The sequence below is a fragment of the Lepidochelys kempii genome, chromosome 2 (genome assembly GCF_965140285.1).
Source record: "Lepidochelys kempii isolate rLepKem1 chromosome 2, rLepKem1.hap1, whole genome shotgun sequence".
Lineage (NCBI taxonomy): Eukaryota > Metazoa > Chordata > Testudines > Cheloniidae > Lepidochelys > Lepidochelys kempii.
The window spans coordinates 85111477-85131661 of record NC_136381.1 but is presented as its reverse complement, the minus strand read 5'-3'; the positions used below and the strand labels follow the sequence as shown (position 1 = coordinate 85131661).

The 20185-nt window shown below is 41.9% G+C and overlaps 2 protein-coding genes across 3 annotated transcripts in view; one reads left to right on the top strand and one right to left on the bottom strand.

Annotated features, from left to right (window-relative positions):
- The window catches only part of EMILIN2 (elastin microfibril interfacer 2), a 53100-nt gene extending 45775 nt beyond the window's left edge, over nt 1-7325 (bottom strand). For both annotated transcript variants that reach the window (XM_073331469.2, XM_073331470.2), the window contains exons 1-2: nt 7037-7325; nt 6479-6601 (exon numbers count right to left, since the gene is read on the bottom strand). In XM_073331469.2, coding sequence (XP_073187570.2) covers nt 6479-6601; nt 7037-7161 — 248 coding nt within the window. In that variant the 5' untranslated portion in view covers nt 7162-7325. The remainder of the gene's footprint in view (nt 1-6478; nt 6602-7036) is intronic.
- LPIN2 (lipin 2) overlaps nt 1-16506 on the top strand; it is a 140117-nt gene extending 123611 nt beyond the window's left edge. Inside the window, exon 21 of the mRNA XM_078851545.1 lies at nt 16433-16506. Coding sequence (XP_078707671.1) covers nt 16433-16491 — 59 coding nt within the window. The 3' untranslated portion in view covers nt 16492-16506. The remainder of the gene's footprint in view (nt 1-16432) is intronic.
- Nucleotides 16507-20185: the final 3679 nt, after the last annotated feature.

Sequence of the window (20185 nt, the reverse complement as noted above, 5' to 3'; positions counted from 1 at the left end):
TGGGGAAGGTTTGATAAAAATCCTCACCAATTTGCATAGGTGATCACAGACCCAAACCCTTGGATCTTAAGAACAAGGAAAAAGCTGGGATTCTAAGCTTTCAGAATGAACTATAGCATTGTTTCTAGAGCTAACATTTCTCAAGGCAGCACACACTTGAATCAGGGGTCAGCACCACGGACACTTGACAAAATTACCGGACTTAGTGACAGACATTGGCAGGGGGCGGGAGGGGGCTCCAGGCTGAAGCAGGAGGTTGGAGTATGGAAGGGGATACAAGCTGTGGGCTAGGAGTGAGAGTTCTGGGATGGGTCCAGAAATGAGGGGTTCAGGGTGTGGGAGGGGGTTCCGAGCTGGAGCAGGGGATTGGGGTGTGGGAAGGTTCAGGCTCTGGAGTGGGGCTAGGGTTGGGGTGTAGGAGGATGTTCCGGGATGGGACCAAGGGATTCGGAGGGCAGGAGAAGGACCAGGGCTCGGGCAAGGGGGTGGGGGTGTGTGTGTGTGCAGGCTCCATGCAGCAGTTACCTCAAGCAGCTCCTGGAAGCACGCGCACGTCCCCCCCCTACGGCTCCTACACGGAGGCACAGCCAGGTGACTCTGCATGCTGCCCCATCCTCAGGTACCACCCCCGCAGCTCCCAATGGCCAATGGGCTGGGAGCTGCGGAGTCATCACTTGGGGAGTGGGGATGGAGGCAGCGTGCCTGCAGAGCTGCCAAGTGCCTGGCCGTGCCTCCCCCAGCAACAGCAGTGATGGGGAGCTGCTTGCGGGGAGCCGCCCGAGGGAAGTGCCTCTACGGAACTCAACATTTTTACCGCGGACACTTGCGTGTGTGTGAACGGACACATCGCTGATCCCTGACTTGAAGCAGGTCAGAAGTGAAGGGCGGTGGCCAGAGGGGGAGGAAAAAAAGGCAAGTTGCGATCAGAACATTATATGAAGGTGTGGTATCTTGAGGACCACAAAGGGAATTCAGGAATATTCTACATTATGCGAAACCCAGCAGTGATGTAGCACATGCCTCTATTGTTCTGGTGATTTATCGAATATCAGACCTTAAATTGCTACTTTGGAACTTGTCCGGCACTTAACAGAACCCCCAGACCTCCAACCAGTGCAATTTTCAAATCACGAAAACACAGACATATTTGCAATAATGGGAGTTGAGGGGGAGTCTGTGAAGTTTTTGGAATTATTGCAACAAGCTATGAATGATGTATGAAGTGAAAATTCCTATCCAAGTTTCAGAGAAGAAAGACAGTCTTGTTTGCTGTGTGCATAGACAGAGATACACAACATTAAGTTCAGAGACACACAGCCAGGCAAGTTCACCACACCCAGCCGTCCTGCAAAGATTATCAAACAAACACTCCAGGAAACTCAGATATGTTAAAGTTTTCTTACTGCCTTCAATGTCCCATCCTTAGGCTAAACTCTCCATGTAGTCAGCTAGCAGGAGCCTGTACAGAGAGATTTCTGTCCCACACAAGATACCCTCTCTTTAAAAACAAAAAAATAACCTCCATTCTTGATATTTAGGGGGAAATATAAAATAGTCCTCAGTTTTCCCCTTTTGTACTTAACATAGTGTCTGTGTTTTCAAGGGTTTTTCCTTTTGTGATATTGACTTCTGAAAGCCAGATACAAACTTAGACCCTGATCCTTCCAGGAGTATTGTACCTGGGCTTGATCCTGCCCAGGGCAGAGTACTCTGGCTCTGATCCAGCATAACACTTGAGAGTTGAAAGTTTAGCATGTGCTTAAGTAGTCCCACTGACTACCACGGGACTGCCAACAGCTGAAAGTTAAGCATGTGCTATGCTGGATTGGGTTCAGAGCGCTCCATCTGAGCAGGACTGAACCCTATTATAGTACCCTATATGTAAGGAACTGGGACTGAAACAGCAGCATGTATGCCAGAAAAAAAAAAATGTAGATAACAACCAGCAATACTGATTTACACCAAGGATCTGGTCTACCTTTTTCTTTCTAAAGGGAGCACCTGAATATTCTTTTTCCCCCCATTAAATAAAATAATGTTTACATCTTTACCTGGAATGTTTTTATTAACACACTTTGTCTGATGCTACTTATAGGTTGGTCTCCCAGCCTTTACAATTACATATACTAGTGATTAGAGCTTATGGGTGTTTCACTGTCTTTTGTTTTATATAATTCTGTCTATGTTTTATTCAGATGTTGGCATTTAGCACACTGTGATTATTCTGGAATTAGATTTATTTATAGCGATAAATATAGTAAAAACAATAGGTTCAAAAATACTTGTTTAATGGGTCAATTTGTAAATATTCATTCAAATATTTACAAATATTCATTCATTTAATCACACTTATTTTTAGACAATTTGTCATTTTTCCTGTCTGTTCTAATTACTTGCAATCTAGTGGAATAATCTGTCTCCCTGTTTATTATATGTTGATCACAGAAGTTAAAGATGAAAAAGACCAATTAAAATAATTAAATTCACCCTCCACAAGGTAAGAATATATAGCCTGACCCAGTTAACATTTAAGCACCTGAATAACTCTATTCCCATGAGTCAAACCATAGAAATCAATGGGACTAGTTACATGAGTAGTTATTCACATGCATAGATATTTGTAGGATCAGTCCCATAATCCTCATATAGAAGATTATATTGGATACTATACTACACTTGTTATTTGCCAGAAGGCCAATATATAGTTTACCACATATACCTGGCTTACCATATCTAGCTTTCTTATAATAATTATATTAAAATATATAATAATGGTATCAACCCAACTCTCATGAATAACCCTTCAATAAGAAACCAAAGTGAGTGATGAACAATGGAAGGGAAAAAAGTAAAGTAAATACATAAAAAATAAGGTAGTACAGGTCAGTTATTTGTAAACATTAGTGATTTTTTAAATTATAAAAATATTTGAGTGTGGGTAAGTAAACCCATGGACATTTTTGCATAAGTACATTTTATTCCGACTTCCCACCGACAGCAAAGGTTTGTTGTTGGTTCCCCCCTCTCTCTCCAGGGCTGATCATAGTTTAAGAAAAATAAATCAACTCTCTCTCCAGGACAGAAAATACTTCAAAGAGCCCTTCTGGTTTTTCTTCCTTCTCTCTTCCTACTCCTTAGTCTCCAAGCATCTGCTCATATAGGTCTAGAATCTTATTCAGAAAAAACTCCCACTAACTTTTCAGTGAAAGATTGTAGTACTGGGCTCCAATACATATCAAAAGATACTTAAATAATGAGATCCTACTGCAATTACTTCATTCCTGAATTTTAACTTACAAGATGTATTTGCTTAAATTGTATTTAAAGTTGTTACAGTTAAAATTTCCTAGCAATGCAGTAATTCAACAGCCTTTTTTAAAACAACACAAAAACAAACAATATTTTTTAAGGTTTCAGAGTAACAGCCGTGTTAGTCTGTATTCGCAAAAAGAAAAGGAGGACTTGTGGCACCTTAGAGACTAACCAATTTATTAGAGCATAAGCTTTCGTGAGCTACAGCTCACTTCTTCAGATGCACTGAAGAAGTGAGCTGTAGCTCACGAAAGCTTATGCTCTAATAAATTGGTTAGTCTCTAAGGTGCCACAAGTCCTCCTTTTCTTTTTGCGAATATTTTTTAATAGGACTAATGGGTAAGAAGTGATTAAAAATGAGTTCATGAATTCACATGCCACTGGAATTCATATTTCTATAGAGTAGTTCACTATCATTGCAATTAATATCCATAATACATATATTCTCGTATGTATGGAATATCTGCTGTTCAGGTAAATACCTGATATTTAAGACAGTTATATACACAATATATAATGCACAGTTTTGTTTCATCAAAATATTTTTATATGTAACATTGGTCATCCAAATATCAAAAAAGCACCGTGGACATGATCTTAATCTAACTAAAAGTAAATGGCAAATTTCAAATGCTATTTAATATTCAGCATTAAAATGATGAAGAGCTTCTATTTGAAGGGTATCAGTTCTTAGCAATTTATTGCTCAGCTTATTACGAATGAAAAACACATATTGACATTTCATGGAACAGGTGAGAATCCTCATAGGAAGGGGTATAGTCAGCTTTTAAAGTTGGATACAGAAAGTCGGTTTGACACATCAGTGATGGTCACAGATCAACATTAATAACAAAAGGCACACATCTATAACACAGGTAACAAGTTGTATGCCCAATTCAGATCTCAGGTACTCTATTTGAGCAGAATTTACTTCATGATTTAGTCCTCTATCTGTAAATTTGTAAAGGAAATAAAGAACAACAACATAGAACTTTGCCTCACTGGCTTTATTGTTTGTTATAACCCTTCTCCCTGTCCTCTTACTGTCTCGTCTATGTTTGGGTCCTGAAACTTAAAACACTTACATATATGAGTAACTTTAATTGCATGAGTAGTTCCATTGGGTTTCATGAGGCTACTCACGTGAGTAAAGTTATTCATGTGCATAACTGTTTGCAGAATCAAGGGCATAGATTACAAACTCTGCAGTGCAGATTCCTTTCTTATTCTCTATCCTTAAGGAAACTAGCACACAGTGAGTGATAGATCAATATTAACAATAATAGACTCTCCTAATATCAAAGAGTTTTGGGCACACAGCAAACTTCCAAGACTACAGAACTTATATTTTGAGTTATTTAAAAAATATTCTCACAGTTTTATAGCCACGCTGCTGCAATACTAACATACACCTTAATACATATGAAACTTGAAAGATATTTTTAATATAAGTTATACTATATAAAGGTAAGAAGATGCTTTGTAATTCCAATTCTAGTTAACCAGAAGACAATGTTTATCTTCACCAATATAACACAAGTGAGATTCAGGAAATAAAGATTTGCAATTAGGAAGATCTAATTTTCTTTAAAATGGACACCTCCAGTATACGTTATCAGATATTCACAGTCAATATTTTAGAACCTGGCTTACCATATATAACTTTTTGGTAGGTTTGTCACTCAGAAGCAATGACAGGCACCATTAATAAATAAGGATATACCTCACCCAATCTTTATTTGTCCACTTCAGTGTCACAACTCGAAAATGGGCAGTTAAATACTAAGAAACTAAACATCGGAAATGACCCAGACAGGGTTATTCAGCTGTGTGTCTAGGGAGCCTCCCATGATTTGTCTCAAGTGGCCAATGTATATATAAGAAAAGAAGGTACTTTTTTTTTTTTGGTGCCGAAAAGTCTTATAAATGCTAAATATGCACCTTTAATTGTCTCAGGCCCCTGTGAGGCAAGAAGCGTCCTCAGATCCCATAGACATAAATGAGCTGAGTGGACTGAGCCCATCGCAGGAGGTGCTCAGGCCCTTGCAGTATCAGCCACATACTTCATTCGCTCATGTCTGTTCAGAAATACACACAAACAGTTTTTGTTTTTTTATTTAGAACAATAAAATTTAGCTCATTTAGTGTCTGATCCAATATCCATTAAAGTGAATGGGAGTCTATTGACTTTAGTAGGAGTTGGATCAGACCTAAACAGATTTTATTGTCTGTGGATCTCAAATTCCTTTGCAGAGGAGGGTAAGTACCATAATTACTGTTTTACAGATATGGAAACTGAAGCACTGTAAAGTGATTTTCCCCAGTCACACAACAGGTCAGTGGAAGCACTATGAATAGAACCCTAATCTCCTGACTCCTACTCCAGTGCCCTGTCCACTGGGCCACAATGACTCACCTAACATAAAACACGTACTACAGAAACATATCTTAGTGCATAATGCGCTAGCTTTATTACAAAACAAAAAGCAAAAACAATTTTGCATTGACTCCTGTCTATGCTGGGCAATTTACGAATCTATAAACTGTAAACATATTGGCCCACATTCACCAGTACACTGTTCCAGCAATGCAAAGCAACCATAAAGCCAGCTTTAGCCAGATTGCTTTGTACCACTGGAACAGAGCGAAGCAGCTGCAGTGCACCCATAATTCTAAGCCAAGGTGTTTGGTAACTGTACTCTCAGCAAGTACTTGCTCTCTTTCCACAAAAGTTGAAGTACAGGTGCATATTCACCCCAACTAGATATCACTAGAATGACATCAGCACCAAATCAATTATCAATGGACAGTTCAGACTTTTGCAAGTAACTTCCTTGATTTGTTTTAGCAATGTACAACTAACTTATTGCATGATCTCACAACAGAATACTCAGTGTGGCTCTAATTCATTTCAGCTGCCTTATGTTTGTAATAAAAAAAGATAGTAAATCACGAACCAAGCTATGGCTCAGTACTCAGAGGCTAGAAAATTATATACATTGTCCTGCAATACCCACACCGAGATCCCAAACTTTTAAAACCCCACAGACCATCTGAGCTCTGCTGTTGTAAAGCTTGTTAGCTGTTGTGTTCTCACTAGATGTGGAAATGATTTACTGATGACCCAATGGTTCCCCACCCAGAATTCTCCTCCTCTCTTACTTACACTGGGGCTGGTTGACAGGGAAACTGGTTCCAGGCACATTTGTACTGAGCCTGAATAAACCGCTCAGTTCCATCCAGCACAGAGCAGCTCACATTCTTGTTCACTATGTAGGCACACCAGTTCCTGGGAGGGGGTGACAAAAAGCAGGACAAACGCACAGTTAAAGGGGCAAACAATAAAGATTATTAAGTCAGTGGCATGTCAAGTGGGGAACAAAAGCGCCCGTCAGGAGACAGCCCTCTGACTGTACCTCATAAAACCTTCTTCATGTCGTCTAGCACGAGCCTATGATCAGCTCTTCGGGCGAATGACTTTGCGGCGCCCTGAGCAAAGTGTCAAGGATCCACCCCCACCACTCCTGCAGCCATTTCAAGGGCTGGGGCTTTGCATTCCTCTCGCCCTGGCTCGCCCAGCTGCATCTCGAAGCCCCAGGCTACCGGGGATTCCCGCGGAGCCTCCCGCCCCCACAGCCCTGCCACGGGAGTTGCTGCGGAGCCCCAATCCGGGCACAGGAGAGCAGCCCCGGGACCGTCCCGCCCGCCCCGCGCACGCACTTACTTGCTCCTGGCGCCCGGCCGGTTGTACCTCAAGTGCGGGGTGGCCTCGCTGAGCCCGGCGTCCAGAGACAGGAGGAGCGCCAGTGCCCAGCCCAGGGGCGCGAGGGGTCCCGGGCGCAGCCCCATGGCGGCCGGCAGGGCAGGCGCCTGGCTGGGGACTGGCGCCTGAGGGCTGAGCGGGGCTGGAGACGCCCTAGAGCCGACCGCGCCGTGCAGAGACCGCCCCGCACAGACACACACTCCGCTGAATCCCCCGTTCTCTCCTCTCGCCCCTCCACTTTCTCCCTCCGCTCTCCTCCTGCGATCCCTCACTGACGCAAGAAGCCTCCCCCCCCCCGACCCCGCTTCCGCCCTCCACTAGATTCACACCCGACGGGTGACTCCCCTCTACCCACGCTTTGTCTGACCAAACCCGTGCAAGGCAGGCAACCCCCACTCCTTTCCCACCCTGCAGGGGAGAAGGGGCAGGTCTTGATTACTTCATATTACTCAGCTGGGGAGGTTTTTTTGTCTTCCAGAGAGAGAGAGAGAGAGTTTAACCAAGTATCTCTGCACACACAACCACACGGGGCAGACCCTTACAAACAGGCCCCACCCCGCCCTCTATTGGCCTGCACCTTTGGCAGGAAACTTTTGTCTTCTAATCCCCCAGAGGAGTGCACACGTGCAACTGTAAGATACTTAGGTACACAGGCAACGCATTTGGCATGCACCCACCACTCCCTCCCACGATTCACTCAGGACTGCCTTCCCCTCTCTCCCCCCAGTTATACAAGTCAGCAAACAGTAACAGTGACAGCTTTTGCAATCAATGCTTTATACATTAATACTGGTAACTAATGCAGAAACTGCTCAGTCCAAAATGAACATTGTACTGTGTGTGTAGGGTGTCATAACTCATGTAATGGGAGTGCTGCCATGCTACCCATACACCATGACCCTCTAGGGTTGCCAACTTTCTAATCCCACAAAAGGAACACCCCTGCCCCGCCCCTTCTCTGAGGTCCCACCCCCGCTCACTCCATCCTCCTACCTCCATCACTCACTCTCCCCCACCCTCACTCACTTTCACGGAGCTGGGGCAAGGGGTCGTGGTCCAGTAGGGGGGTGAAGGCTCTGGGGTGGGGCGGGGGATGAGGGCTCCGGGGTGTGGGAGAGGGCTCCATGCTGGGCATGGGTGCAGGGGGGTATGAGCTCCGGGTGAGGCCAGAAATGAGAGATTCAGGAGGGGGCTCCTGGCTAGGGCCGAGGGGTTCAGAGCGCGGGAGGGGGTGGGCTCTGGGGTAAGGCTAGGAATGAGAGGCTTGGGGTGCATGAGGGGGCTCAGGACTCGGAAAGCAGGGTGGGGATCCCAGGCTCTTACCATGGCCCTCAGGAAGTAGCCACCAGGTCCCTACAGCCCCTAGGTGCATGGTCCGCCACTGAGGCTCTGCATGCTGCCCTCAGGCCCGCAGGCACCACCCCCGCAGCTCCCACTGGTCGCGGTTTCTGGCCAATAGGAACTGTGGAGCTGGCGCTCTGGGCAGGGACAGTGCACAGAGCCTCTCTGGCCACCCATGTGCCTAGGGGCTGCAAGGACCTAGCAGCTGCTTCCAGGAGCCACACAGAGCTAGGGCAGGCAGGGAGCCTGCCTTAGCCCCGCTGCGCTGCCGACCAGACTGTTCTCTTTAAGGTATTACTTTGGAAAATGACAGGCTCATATTCCTATAACTCTTAGAAGAACCTTGTCTTTTTGTTCTGGGTTTGCACAGTGTCTCTCACAATGATAACTTGGTTTACGATTGGGGTCCCTAGGTGCTACTACAATACAAACAAATAAATCATTACCATGATAACATTTATCTTCACCTTAGTGCTTCTCACATGGTCTAACATAACTCCTAACCTTTCCTGAATTCCACCTGCCAATCTACCAAAACCCACTGCCCAACTGCTTGGCTAAGGCCACCAAATCTGAAAGAAAATTAGCTTGTATGACTATGAGGCTAAATCATTCTTTCAGCAAATTTCTTTTCAGTAGTTGCTTCATTTGAAACTGCTGAAGTTTTCTACTGATGCTTGCCACTAGAAATTTCTCTAAATTACAGGTGCATTGGAAGAGATAATCTAAAATAAGAACTATTCAAGATTACTGCCCTCTCTTTAATCCATTTAGGAATGATGGATGTCTTTACTGTTTCACCTAACATAATAACATCCTTCCAACAGTGCTCCATAGCTGTTGTGGGAAAGACAACTGACTGATTGTAATAAATGATTTTACAGGCAAAGTTCAAATAATATACTGCACCATGGTTTACACTTGCAGTACCATTACATTTTAGACTTCGTTATTTATGCCAATAGAACTTCTTTGGAATTTCTCTTGAGTAGGCAAAATAGAATCCAGCGTGGTCCCAAAAATGTCATAAACACAACAGTAAAGACTCTCTTTTTTTCCCTCCACTAAAGGAACTCCAACCGGCCCCCTTTCAAAAGGCTACAATATGTAAGAGTGGGCTGTCCCGAAAGAGAAAATCGTCAAATAATGGATGACTGAGGTCATTCCTATCTTTTGAATGACTTTGCACTGCAAAAATGAATTGGATGATTTAAACAAAAGTAAGACACAGTGGTATGTCTGTATACACAAAATATTTTGTTTGAATTTATACCCTGGTGAATGAAAACGATTCAGGTGCCCCATAATAACCAGGCAGCAGTTACTACTTCTACTTTTGCATGAGGTGCCCCTAACAACCCATAGTTTGAAACCTGGATTTTGTTATCAAACACAATATGAAATACAGTAGAACAGAGGGTAACTGTAAGCCTTCATTTATTAATCCCCTTGTCATGACAAATAATGAATCAACTAACAGTTGCCTGAAACTTTCTTCAGAACTCCACCCTTAGGGGAAATGTATCTTGAGTATCAGAACATATGATCAAATGTATCTGAGTCACTGCCAGTGACCTTCTCTCACTGTCAATACCAGTATCACCGCAGCACAGGAGTCAGCGTTATTGGAGGAGCCAGCAGACAGGAGTGAACTCACTGGGTTATTTCAGCATTCAGTACCGTGCTCCTCGTTACAGTCAAAAGGGAAACCAGATGTGCCTGGCATGGTGCAGATCTTGCCACCATGGCCCTGTGGGGAAAATCTCCGGTGACTCTGCAGGGGGTACGTACACATCTAGAGTGGGATGTGCATGTGCAATCACTCGAAGAAGAACATGCCGTTAGAAGAATTGTAATTGGATTAAAATGGAAGAATCTGGCCAGAGATCTAGAATCGGCCTCAACGCCAAAAAATTATCAATGACTTATATCAGCTAATCCAACAAAAATCATTTTTGTGCTTCACAGAACAGGGTACAGTGCACTAGATAAGAATTTTAAACTCAGATGCATGTTGAAGGTGCTATTCAAGCTCTGTTTCCTGATGCATATATTACTGGGCTACCTGGTTTTATTAAAAGAGTTTGGGATGGCTCCAAGTGTCAAGATTAATATTACTTTCATATGAAAGAAACATTCACACCATAACGATTCTTACTGGGATCTATCATGTCATTTCAGATTGTAGAAATTCCCAAGACAATCCCTACAGTGCATGGGAAATCTTTATTAGCCACTCCCACAGAGGACAATTTTTAACCTGGAGAATGTGGCCTTCAGAAGTTTTCATAGGCTGTAGAATGTTGATAACATTGGGTCTTCATAAGCTGGGTATGTAGACACAATAATTAGACACGGGGCTAAAAAAAAAAGGATCATAAAGTGACACTGCCAATTCTAATTTTCTACAAACTTTAGGTTTTACAGATATGCATTTATAATACTTAAAAAAGCATAGAAATGTTTCCATTAAACTTTTCTTATTCAAATTCATGAAAATAGTTTTTTTTAAACAAATAAGCAATCCTCCACAGTGTTTGCAACCCAAACATTCAGCAGCATGCTTTTGGACGATAACATGAAAGTGATGGGAAATGGACTAGAAGCAAATGCCAAAGTAGGGAGAACTGCACAAAGTAGATAAATACAATAAGTAGTGAATCATAGATTCAATTTTTAAAACAATAATCTTATTTATAACAAATTATCCTTAATAATAGGGTGACTATATCCATAAAACTGATGTCTTTGTATGTTCTGTGTACTGTACCTTTAATTTGTTAAGCATGCTCCCTGTGCGCATATTGCAGCAGCCAATTGTTTTTAAAGTTCCTGGTTCCTTTTTCCAAAAACAAAATGATTCCTAGAAGTTTGCCACAAAAATTTACCAAAATAATGGATGTGGGAAGCTTTTTTAAAAAGGCCAAAAATTCAAAGCTGTGATTTGAAACCCTTTTAGTTAAGCAGGTGTAAACCTCTGGCATGTATGCTCTTATTTTTATTTAAACTAGACTCATTTTAGTCTAGCTTATAATCAGAATCAATTTAATATAAACTGCAATAACCCCTCAAATTGAAATGACAGTGTCAACAAAGGAGTTTGCTTCAGTTTAACCAAGTAGATTTAAAAACTGATTTAAATTAAACTGATGCAACTTTCTCATATAGACAACTCCCAAGACTGTAATGCTCAACAGCTTACTGGGTTCCTGAAAAATTAATTGTCAGCACGTTAGTGGCTTTCCAGTTATGTGGAACAGTTGCTGTTTTTAAGGGTGTATTTAATATGTTTGACAGTTTCTCAGCTATTTTAGACTCCAGATCAGTCTGGAACCTCTAGTCAAAGGTAAATCCTACCTTTGGTTCACTAGCACACACTTTAAAAAGCTTGTAATGTTCTTACAGAAATGTGTGTTTAAAGGAAAACCTAACAAAATACAATATTGAGAAAAACATGGTATTATGTAAGAACTCATTAGCAAAAAACTCTGCCCTCGTACCTAACCACACTCAAAAATGGCAATGTTTAGAAAAGGGTTTATGGAAGCCAACTTATTTCTTTTTGACATAGCCAGCTGGATATAAAGCAATATATATTTGAATTCCACAGGTTTTCTCTGGTTTTCATACCATAGTATCCATAGAACGTACTGCTACTTTTTTTCCTGTAAATTTATGATTTAAGTTATACTACTTGTCACATTCAGAAATGAAAGGTTGTTTTTTTTAAAAAAAAAAACAAGAACAGGAACAAACCAAGGAAAAACTCTCCTCTCTAGTCTGCACTTTTAAATTGCTTCTTATAAATGTTATGCGCCTTGCTAGGAGTTACACTCAAAACTACAACTCATACCACAGGCTGCTGAACATAGCAGTATGACAGCTCAAGGGCATTCACTCACCTCATGAGGGGGAAGATTAAGACTAACTGGGTGCTAAAAATATGTAATTCTCTAAAATCCATTGTGGTCCCCCAAACAGACTACTTATTCCAGACAGGTACTTGCACCATTGGACAGATTCTTCCATGTAACCACTCTCCCCTCCCTGTCCTAAAGAGGTTCTTATTACTTTGTTATTCTTTATTACTCATTATCATCAATGAACAAATATAGGGTCAGATTGTGATATGCTTACTTATGTGTGAATCATCCCTCTAAATTCAATAGGACTACTTTAGTGGGAGTATGGCTATCATAATCTGACCCATACAGAGGATCACGCAATCCCTACCCCAAGGAGTTTGCAGTCAAAATTAGACAGTCAGCAAAAGATACACAGATGCACATGATGTACTATATGAAAGTCCAGCATTCAGACAAGTGATCTAAGTTCCCTCTACGCTGTGCACCCACGCAGCAGCCTATTAAGCACTGCATAGGCACACAGGGCTGCAGTGGGGAGAGATGCCTCTCCCCCAGCCTCAGACCTGTCACGTCTGGGAGAGAGGCACCCCTCCCCCCAGTCCAGCCCCTGAACTGCCGCAGCTGGAGGGAGAGGCGGCCCTCCCCCGGCCCCAACCCAGCCCTGGCCCAGACCTGCCACGGCTTGGGGAGAGGCACCTCTCCCCCCCATCCCAGGTGCTGTTGCGGGGAAAGAGAGCTGTGGGGAGTCTTCTCTACCTGCTGTAGCCCCAGGACAGCCTGCACCCCAAACCCCGCATCCCTGTCCCCACTCCAAAGCCCACACCCCTGGCTGGAGCCCTCACTCCCTTGCACCCCAAACCTCTGCCCGGCCCTGAGCCCCCTCCCACACTCTAAACCCCTCAACCCCACCCCACCCCATCACCTCGATAGTGGTGCACATAATAAAATTAATTGTGCACACGGATGTAAAAAATTAGAGGGAACACTGTCAGTGATACTGATCTTTGGTGATTCTTTGCATTCACCTTTTGTCAGCTGATTATCACTGAAAAGCTTCATGGAAGGTGGTAATTTTAAGAGAGGTTTGGATGAAGCTCACATGCAAGAGGAGGGTGTTCCAAATGAAAGGGCCTCATGAAAGTAGACATATAAATGAGAGTGGGAGAAGAATACAAAACGGGAGTCATGGGGTTGGGAACAAGGTATGGGAGAAAAATAGGCAATGAGAAGGGGAGTAGACAAAAGCGAGTAAAGCAATGTAGGAAGGGGCAGACTTGTGCATGGCCTTGAAACAAAGGATGAGAAGCTTGGAAATTGAATAGGAAAGCAGGAGAAAGTCAATGAACGGATTGAAACAGGAGAATGGCATAATCAGAAAGGTAGCAGGGGATAAAGATTTTAGGTGCAGCAGTTCATATAAACTTGGAAACTAGGAGGCAAGATGCTGGTGTCAGAAGCAAGAGGCTGCAATAGTCGAGGACAGGAGGCAGGGTCTTCGGCATACTCTTACCCTTTATATATGCCAAAATATAACTATGAGAGAGAACAAAGACTTTTATGTCACCATTCAGTTGTCTGAATAATTGCATTGTAGATGGGGCCTTGAAAATACTGTTTTCTGAAGCGATTTTCCACTTATTCTGATTGATTATGAAAGCACCTGCTAAATATTCCTTGAGCCTCTTCTAGGGGGTTCCTCTATTTAGGGGCTAAGTGTTCAAAGACTGAAGGTTAAATACACACTACAATAGAAGAGTATATACAAAAATATTTCAAGAGAGAAACTGAAACTAATAGCAAAACTGGAAAACTGAAAGGTTTATATATATATTTTGCACCTCTGTAATAAAATACTGTGCACAAGGAAAATTTTCTCTAATCTCGTGTTATTTTTTACTTGTAAATGTTTAAACTGGGCTGTATACAGAGTCATACACAGAAGGGTCAATGGTGGCAAGAATTTATTTAAGAAATTAATGCAAAGGCTGGTATTTTTCAAAATAATATAAAGGAACTAAGGCCAATATCCTCAAAGTTATTTAGGATTTCAATGAGAATGAGGGGCCTAAATACCTTTGAGGATCTGGACCTAAGTGCCCAAAATGAGCTGAAATTCACACCCTTTCATTCCACTTTCAATGGGAAGTACAGGGGGATTGGGGTGCCTACATCTTTTAGGCTCATCTGAAAATCTCAAAGAAAATCAAAAGATACTTAATTGAACAAAATTGATTACAGTTATTGCTGACATAGTTGTAACAGGCACGAGATTATGTCTAATACAAAAGTTGTTTAAAAAAAAGCCTTACACCTAAAAAAAGGGGGTTAGTTTGTTTGGTTTTGTATCATTTTGCTTTGTTTGTAACTGCTTCTAATAGCACTTTCCATTTTTAATCAAACTAAGAAAAAACTAAAATTAGCACCTACTATACATATAAGGAAGAACTGTTTATTGATTCAGTCAGGTACTTTATCTGTGAACTTGTAGATGGATGTTCATGTGTTTTGGTGCATGTATGAAGACTGTGTATGAAAGTTAAGGGCTGAAGAACTAGGCTGTGAATTGATCAAATTAATTATCCAAGATGAAAATACAAACAATAGCAGCCCCAGTTCTGCACTGTGCAGAGTCCCACTGATACTAATGAGAGTCTCCAGTAGCAAAACCCAGTGCAGGATTGGGGTCTTTGTGTTTTGCATTATGTTAAGACATGAATTGATTTGGCACAACACAGCACATATTTAGGGAAAAGACGATGTCACTGAGAACAGTATTCCACTTACAGTGGCCTTGTCTATCCTTTCTTTCCAACACGGAGAGAGAATGATGGGTTTTAGAGAGAGATACCTCCTAACCAGTAACCCCAAGACACTAAATTATCACCTGTAAATTGTCAGTCATTTCTGGCAAGGAAGAACAGCCCAGGCTGTCATACTGCGTATTAATATCCCCTTGTGAAGTAAGCATTTATTTGTCAGTATTTCTGTCAACAAGGTTTAGAACACTTAGGGGATTTCAGTATTGTCTATAAATTACCTACAATAGAACAACTTTTCAAACCCATCCCAGTGATGAACTTCCTCTCTCCCACCTGAGACAGAGTTATTTCCTGATGCTATTTCCTTTCATTCTTCAGACACCTCTTGTTCTTCAAACATACTTCCTGGTGCAGATTGTACTGATGGTCATTTCAATCATGCACTAACCTCTGTCATCCTTATTTTGTCTTTTTATTGTTTAAAGGAAATATCCGTTACCTATAAAGGATAGGTCGTCTTATTGTTTTGGATTTGCAACATCTGCAGGATGATGAAAGAGGTCACTGTGTTAGAAGAGAACTTTCAAACAGCATAAACCACTGATACATATTTTGTACAGTGAACTGAAAATCATTTGATCAAATTTCTTAACTAAGTTCACAGCATTATAGGACGGCATGTAGTAGCACTGGAATGCAAAGGTATGGATAGAAAACCAAGTAGCAATCCTGTAGATTTCTGTTATGGGAATATCCTTCAGTAGAGCTCTAGATGTGGGCTGAGTTCAAGTGGAATGTGCTGTTATTCCATGAGGCTGAACCCCAGAATTTTCATAGCAGGTCAAGACGTAATCTGAAACCTATGTAGTCAGTCTTTGTGTGGAAATGGGTTGTCCCTTCATCTTCTCTGCAACTGTTACAAATAGCCTGGGAGAGGCCCACAATAGTTTAGTCAGGTCCAGATAGAAAGCAAGGGCCCTCCTAACATCTGATGAACGAAGGCTTGATTTTTCTGTGGAGGTATGAGGTTTTAGGTAGAAAACTGGCAAATTTCCCAGTTAACATTATGTTCCGAGGAGACCTTTTGGGAGGAAATGAGCATGGGGACTTAATATAACCCTGTTCTTGTAGAAGATGGTATATGGGTGCTAGTAGTCACACAACAGGCAATACAGTTGAATGTATTGCTTGATGCCCTCAACCAAACTGTCAGAAATGACTCGTAGAGGGAGGGGCTGACTGAGTAGAAGTAGGGGCGGGAGGCCCTTATTTCTGTGGTCTGGCCTTTCTCTTGAAGTGCTCCGGAGGTTTACGGAAAGTGTGCTGATGGTCCTGGAATAGTCTTGATCTTTGAGCGGTTTGGGATCTACTAAACCATTTTCTCGTTGCAGGCACAAAAATTCCCAATAACGGCTCTGGAGCCCTTGAGTATGTGGAGAGAGGAGTTTAATGTCGTTGTCTTCAGGTAAGGGCAGCTGAGAAGAAACTGAGTGGTGGCAGGCTTGTGCCTCCCTATATGTCCTCATTCAAAGCACGAGGCACCGCTCTGTGCAGGTACAGGCCCGCAAACACTACTTTCTGGTCTTCCATCAAGAGTGCATGGGCATGCACCCAGCCTACAGTGGAGCACCCAGAGGGACATATACTCAAAGAAGAATTTACCCTTTTGCTTCCAAAGCTGTAATTGTATTTGCATGTTATGCAGAAAGTATTTATAATCCAGAACGCTGAACAGCTTTTTGCTTTGGCAGCTCAGAAAAAAATATCCAAGATTTCTTTTCAGTTTTTGCTTCCCATGAAGATGGCATGTTTTTAATTAGTACTTTACATATTCAAAACACTTTACAGATTGTCATGTTTTTAAGCCTAGAAGTAGCTATCTTGGAAAGTATTCCATATACTCAGTCATCTGACACACCAAAAGGATGTACTGGCATGCCTTTGATAACTCTCTGGAACAATCATCCTTGCAGACAACATTAGTTGTGAAAGTCCCTGTTCTGTTAATGAACATATCTTACCACACGAGACACAAGGTCACTGCTACCTGTCTGCATGTAGGAAAGTCCTCAAAAGAGAAGAAAACAGAAGACACTAGGTTCCTGATAAATTCAATTTGACTTTAATCAAGCATATACCTGACCAAAAAAATGTATTACAAAGATCCTTTGTTACGAGGCTATGCTAATTTTTGTTATCTGTTGTGATTAAAAGGCTCCAAAACATTCAACATTCCCAACCGTTGCCTCTCTTACCAACTAATTACAAGTGCGTCACCATTACAGAAAAAAATCACCAGACTGGAAAAAGCAAGGACTTATACTATAAAAAACAAAGATTTTAATCACAGTTTGAGGCTCTGAATTTAATTTTTTGCCTCCCTAGAGTGGATGGTGGGAGTTCTTCATGTACAAAATTCTAAAAAAGAATTAAAAATATAGTATAAGATAATTCCATTGCCAAAAATGTAACAAACCATTCAAGTTTTGTTCTTCCTCCAAGTCTTGCAGAGACCATCTCAGGCACACCCACAGTCGGAGCTAAAAGGACAGCCCTTGGGAATACTTCTATATGGAACCCAGGAAAATCCTCAGTCATTAGTACAAGAACTCCTTCTTAGTGGTTACTTGCAAATATGGTCAAAATACAGTACTCCTAACTTTGTTTTGCAGCACTTATCACATATATAAACATTCCAAGATAAAAGGAAGTAGTGCACAAGAGCAGAAATTACTTCAACAACATTGATGCTTTAAACATTTTACATGATTTAAAGACCCAGCTATTTAGTATTTAAAGAAAGGGAACCCCTATACCCCAATATTATTATTTTGTATATATGCTATGTGAACTGTGCCTGTCTCAAACTGGTAAACCCTCTCTCCAAGGTCAATTTAGCTTTCTCCAGAAGTTGTATTTATTATCACAAAAAAACTACTCTAAGGTTCATGGTTTAGAACTATAGGTTTCCAAACTATGATCTGTGGAGCACTGGTGCTGCATGGACAAATAGCTGGTTTCCTGATGCTGGCTCAGGGAGGCACAAAATAAACCTAAGAGGGATATGAAATGAAGAGCAGAAGAAACAACATGATTGATTTTTTTCCAAAAAGGACAAAACACTTATTATACTACTGAGAGTTAAAAATCAGGTCTTCCATTATTATGTCTCCATGTAAAGCAATTGCTGAAATTACAAAGATGTTATATGACCAAGAACGGGAGGGAAAGTAGTCCACAAAAAAATCTCCAAGATGTGGTTTACATTATTATTAAGTTTAAGAGTCCTTGGGTATAGAGGATTTGCAACCTGTAATCATAAAGAATCTTGAATTCATGTATGTTTATGAATAGAACAGCAGTTCTGTTGAGCTAGGATCTACACAAGAACCAACTGGAGGCAGCTTCAAAAAAACTTGTAACCATGCAGAGATCTCTATATAAAATTAATGATTGCTTTACATGTACATAATTCTGCCTTTGTATTGGTGGAAGTGGACACCTTTCAGCTCAGTTTTCACTTAACTTTACATAAGGATGACAGACAGGGTATTACTTTAAGGGACTTGGCCAGCTTTCCTTTTTCTGCTAGTCTTTTCTATGCTTCCTTAACTATCTAAAGTACAGTGCCTAGCTTTAGAAAAGGGGTTCTCAAACTTCATTGCATTGCAACCCCCCCCCCGACAATAAAAATTACTACACAACCCCAGGAGGGGGGACAAATGCCTGAGCCAGCCTGAGCCCCAGGTGTGTGTGGGCAGGGGGAGGGGCAAAGCCGAAGCCCAAAGGCTTCAGTCCCTGTAATCTGAGTCCCGATGCCCAGGGCTAAAGCCTTTGGGCTTCGGCCCCAGGTGGTGGTGCTCAGGCTTCAGCTTTGGCCCCAGGAAGTCTAAGCCAGTACTGGCCCACTTTGGGGTCCCAACCCACAACATGAGAACCGTTGGTTTACGATATTCCTGTTACAGACCCAGCTGAGTCCCACTTGTGGTTGGTCATCAGTTGGCTGTAATTGGACCCTTTCACTTCTGTTTAAAGGCTAGTTACTTTCCAGAAGTCTCAAACACGACACTACAGTGATTGAGTTACAATTCTCACAGGAGACTATTTAACACCAAACTCCAAGAAAATTCCACATTTTAAGGTTGAGAAAAAAAATTGTGTCTTCTGAGATACATCAGGGCCACTGCAGGCAGGAAAGGAAAATAAACAGGCATAGGAGCTCTGGGCAGTTCTTACTCCTGAAAAAAGTTGGAGGGTCAAATCTTCCAGTCCTTAATCAGGTAAAACATCTATTGCCCTCAGTGCCTCCACTCACAGATATTAACATGTGATCAGTAACTATACACTTCATACTTATATATCTGAGCCATCTTATCCAGGACTACACATTTTATATGCTTTGGCTCAGGGATTACATTTTCTGGCATATTCTGAACAATGCTGAGCACACAGATGGTGCCCAGTGAATAATACATATCATGACAATAATGGTCAACTTTATGGACTCTGTGGATGCAATTTCTTGTTCTTTGTTCTGGAATTGGCCTGAATATAGCTGAGAATTTGAGGCCTAAACACATCTGATACTCATATGATACTCTCTCATATGATACTCTCTCATCCCTTCCCTTTCTCAAATGACAAAACAAAATGGTTTTCTGTTAAAATGTAAAATTTCACAGCAGCCATTGCTCTACAGCCTAGCAGGGGCAGAACCTGCCACCCCTTGGGGATTAAGTGATCTCCTCTCATTTGACTCTTTCTCTCTCTTTCTTCAACCTTCCTGACCTCTATTCTGTTTTTCACGCTGTCAACCATGACATCCTTCACCATCGCCTGGGACTGTTTGCTGGAGTCTCAGAGAACTGGCCACCTTGGTTTTGCTTCCATCTATCAGAGTCCTCCTTTTTTGCAGCATGCAGCAGAGAGACAGGCTGGCCCAGTGGACAAGGAGCTCATTCTGAGAGACCTGGGTTCTGCTCCCTCCCCATGGACTTCCTGTATGACCTCAGACTGGTCCCTTAGGGACAGAGTTTCAAAGGTTTTTAGGCACCCAAAGATATAGCTAGGCATCTAGTGGAGTTTACAAAGCACCTAACCTTCTAAGCACTTTTTAAAATCTCACTAGGTGCCTAAATACCTTT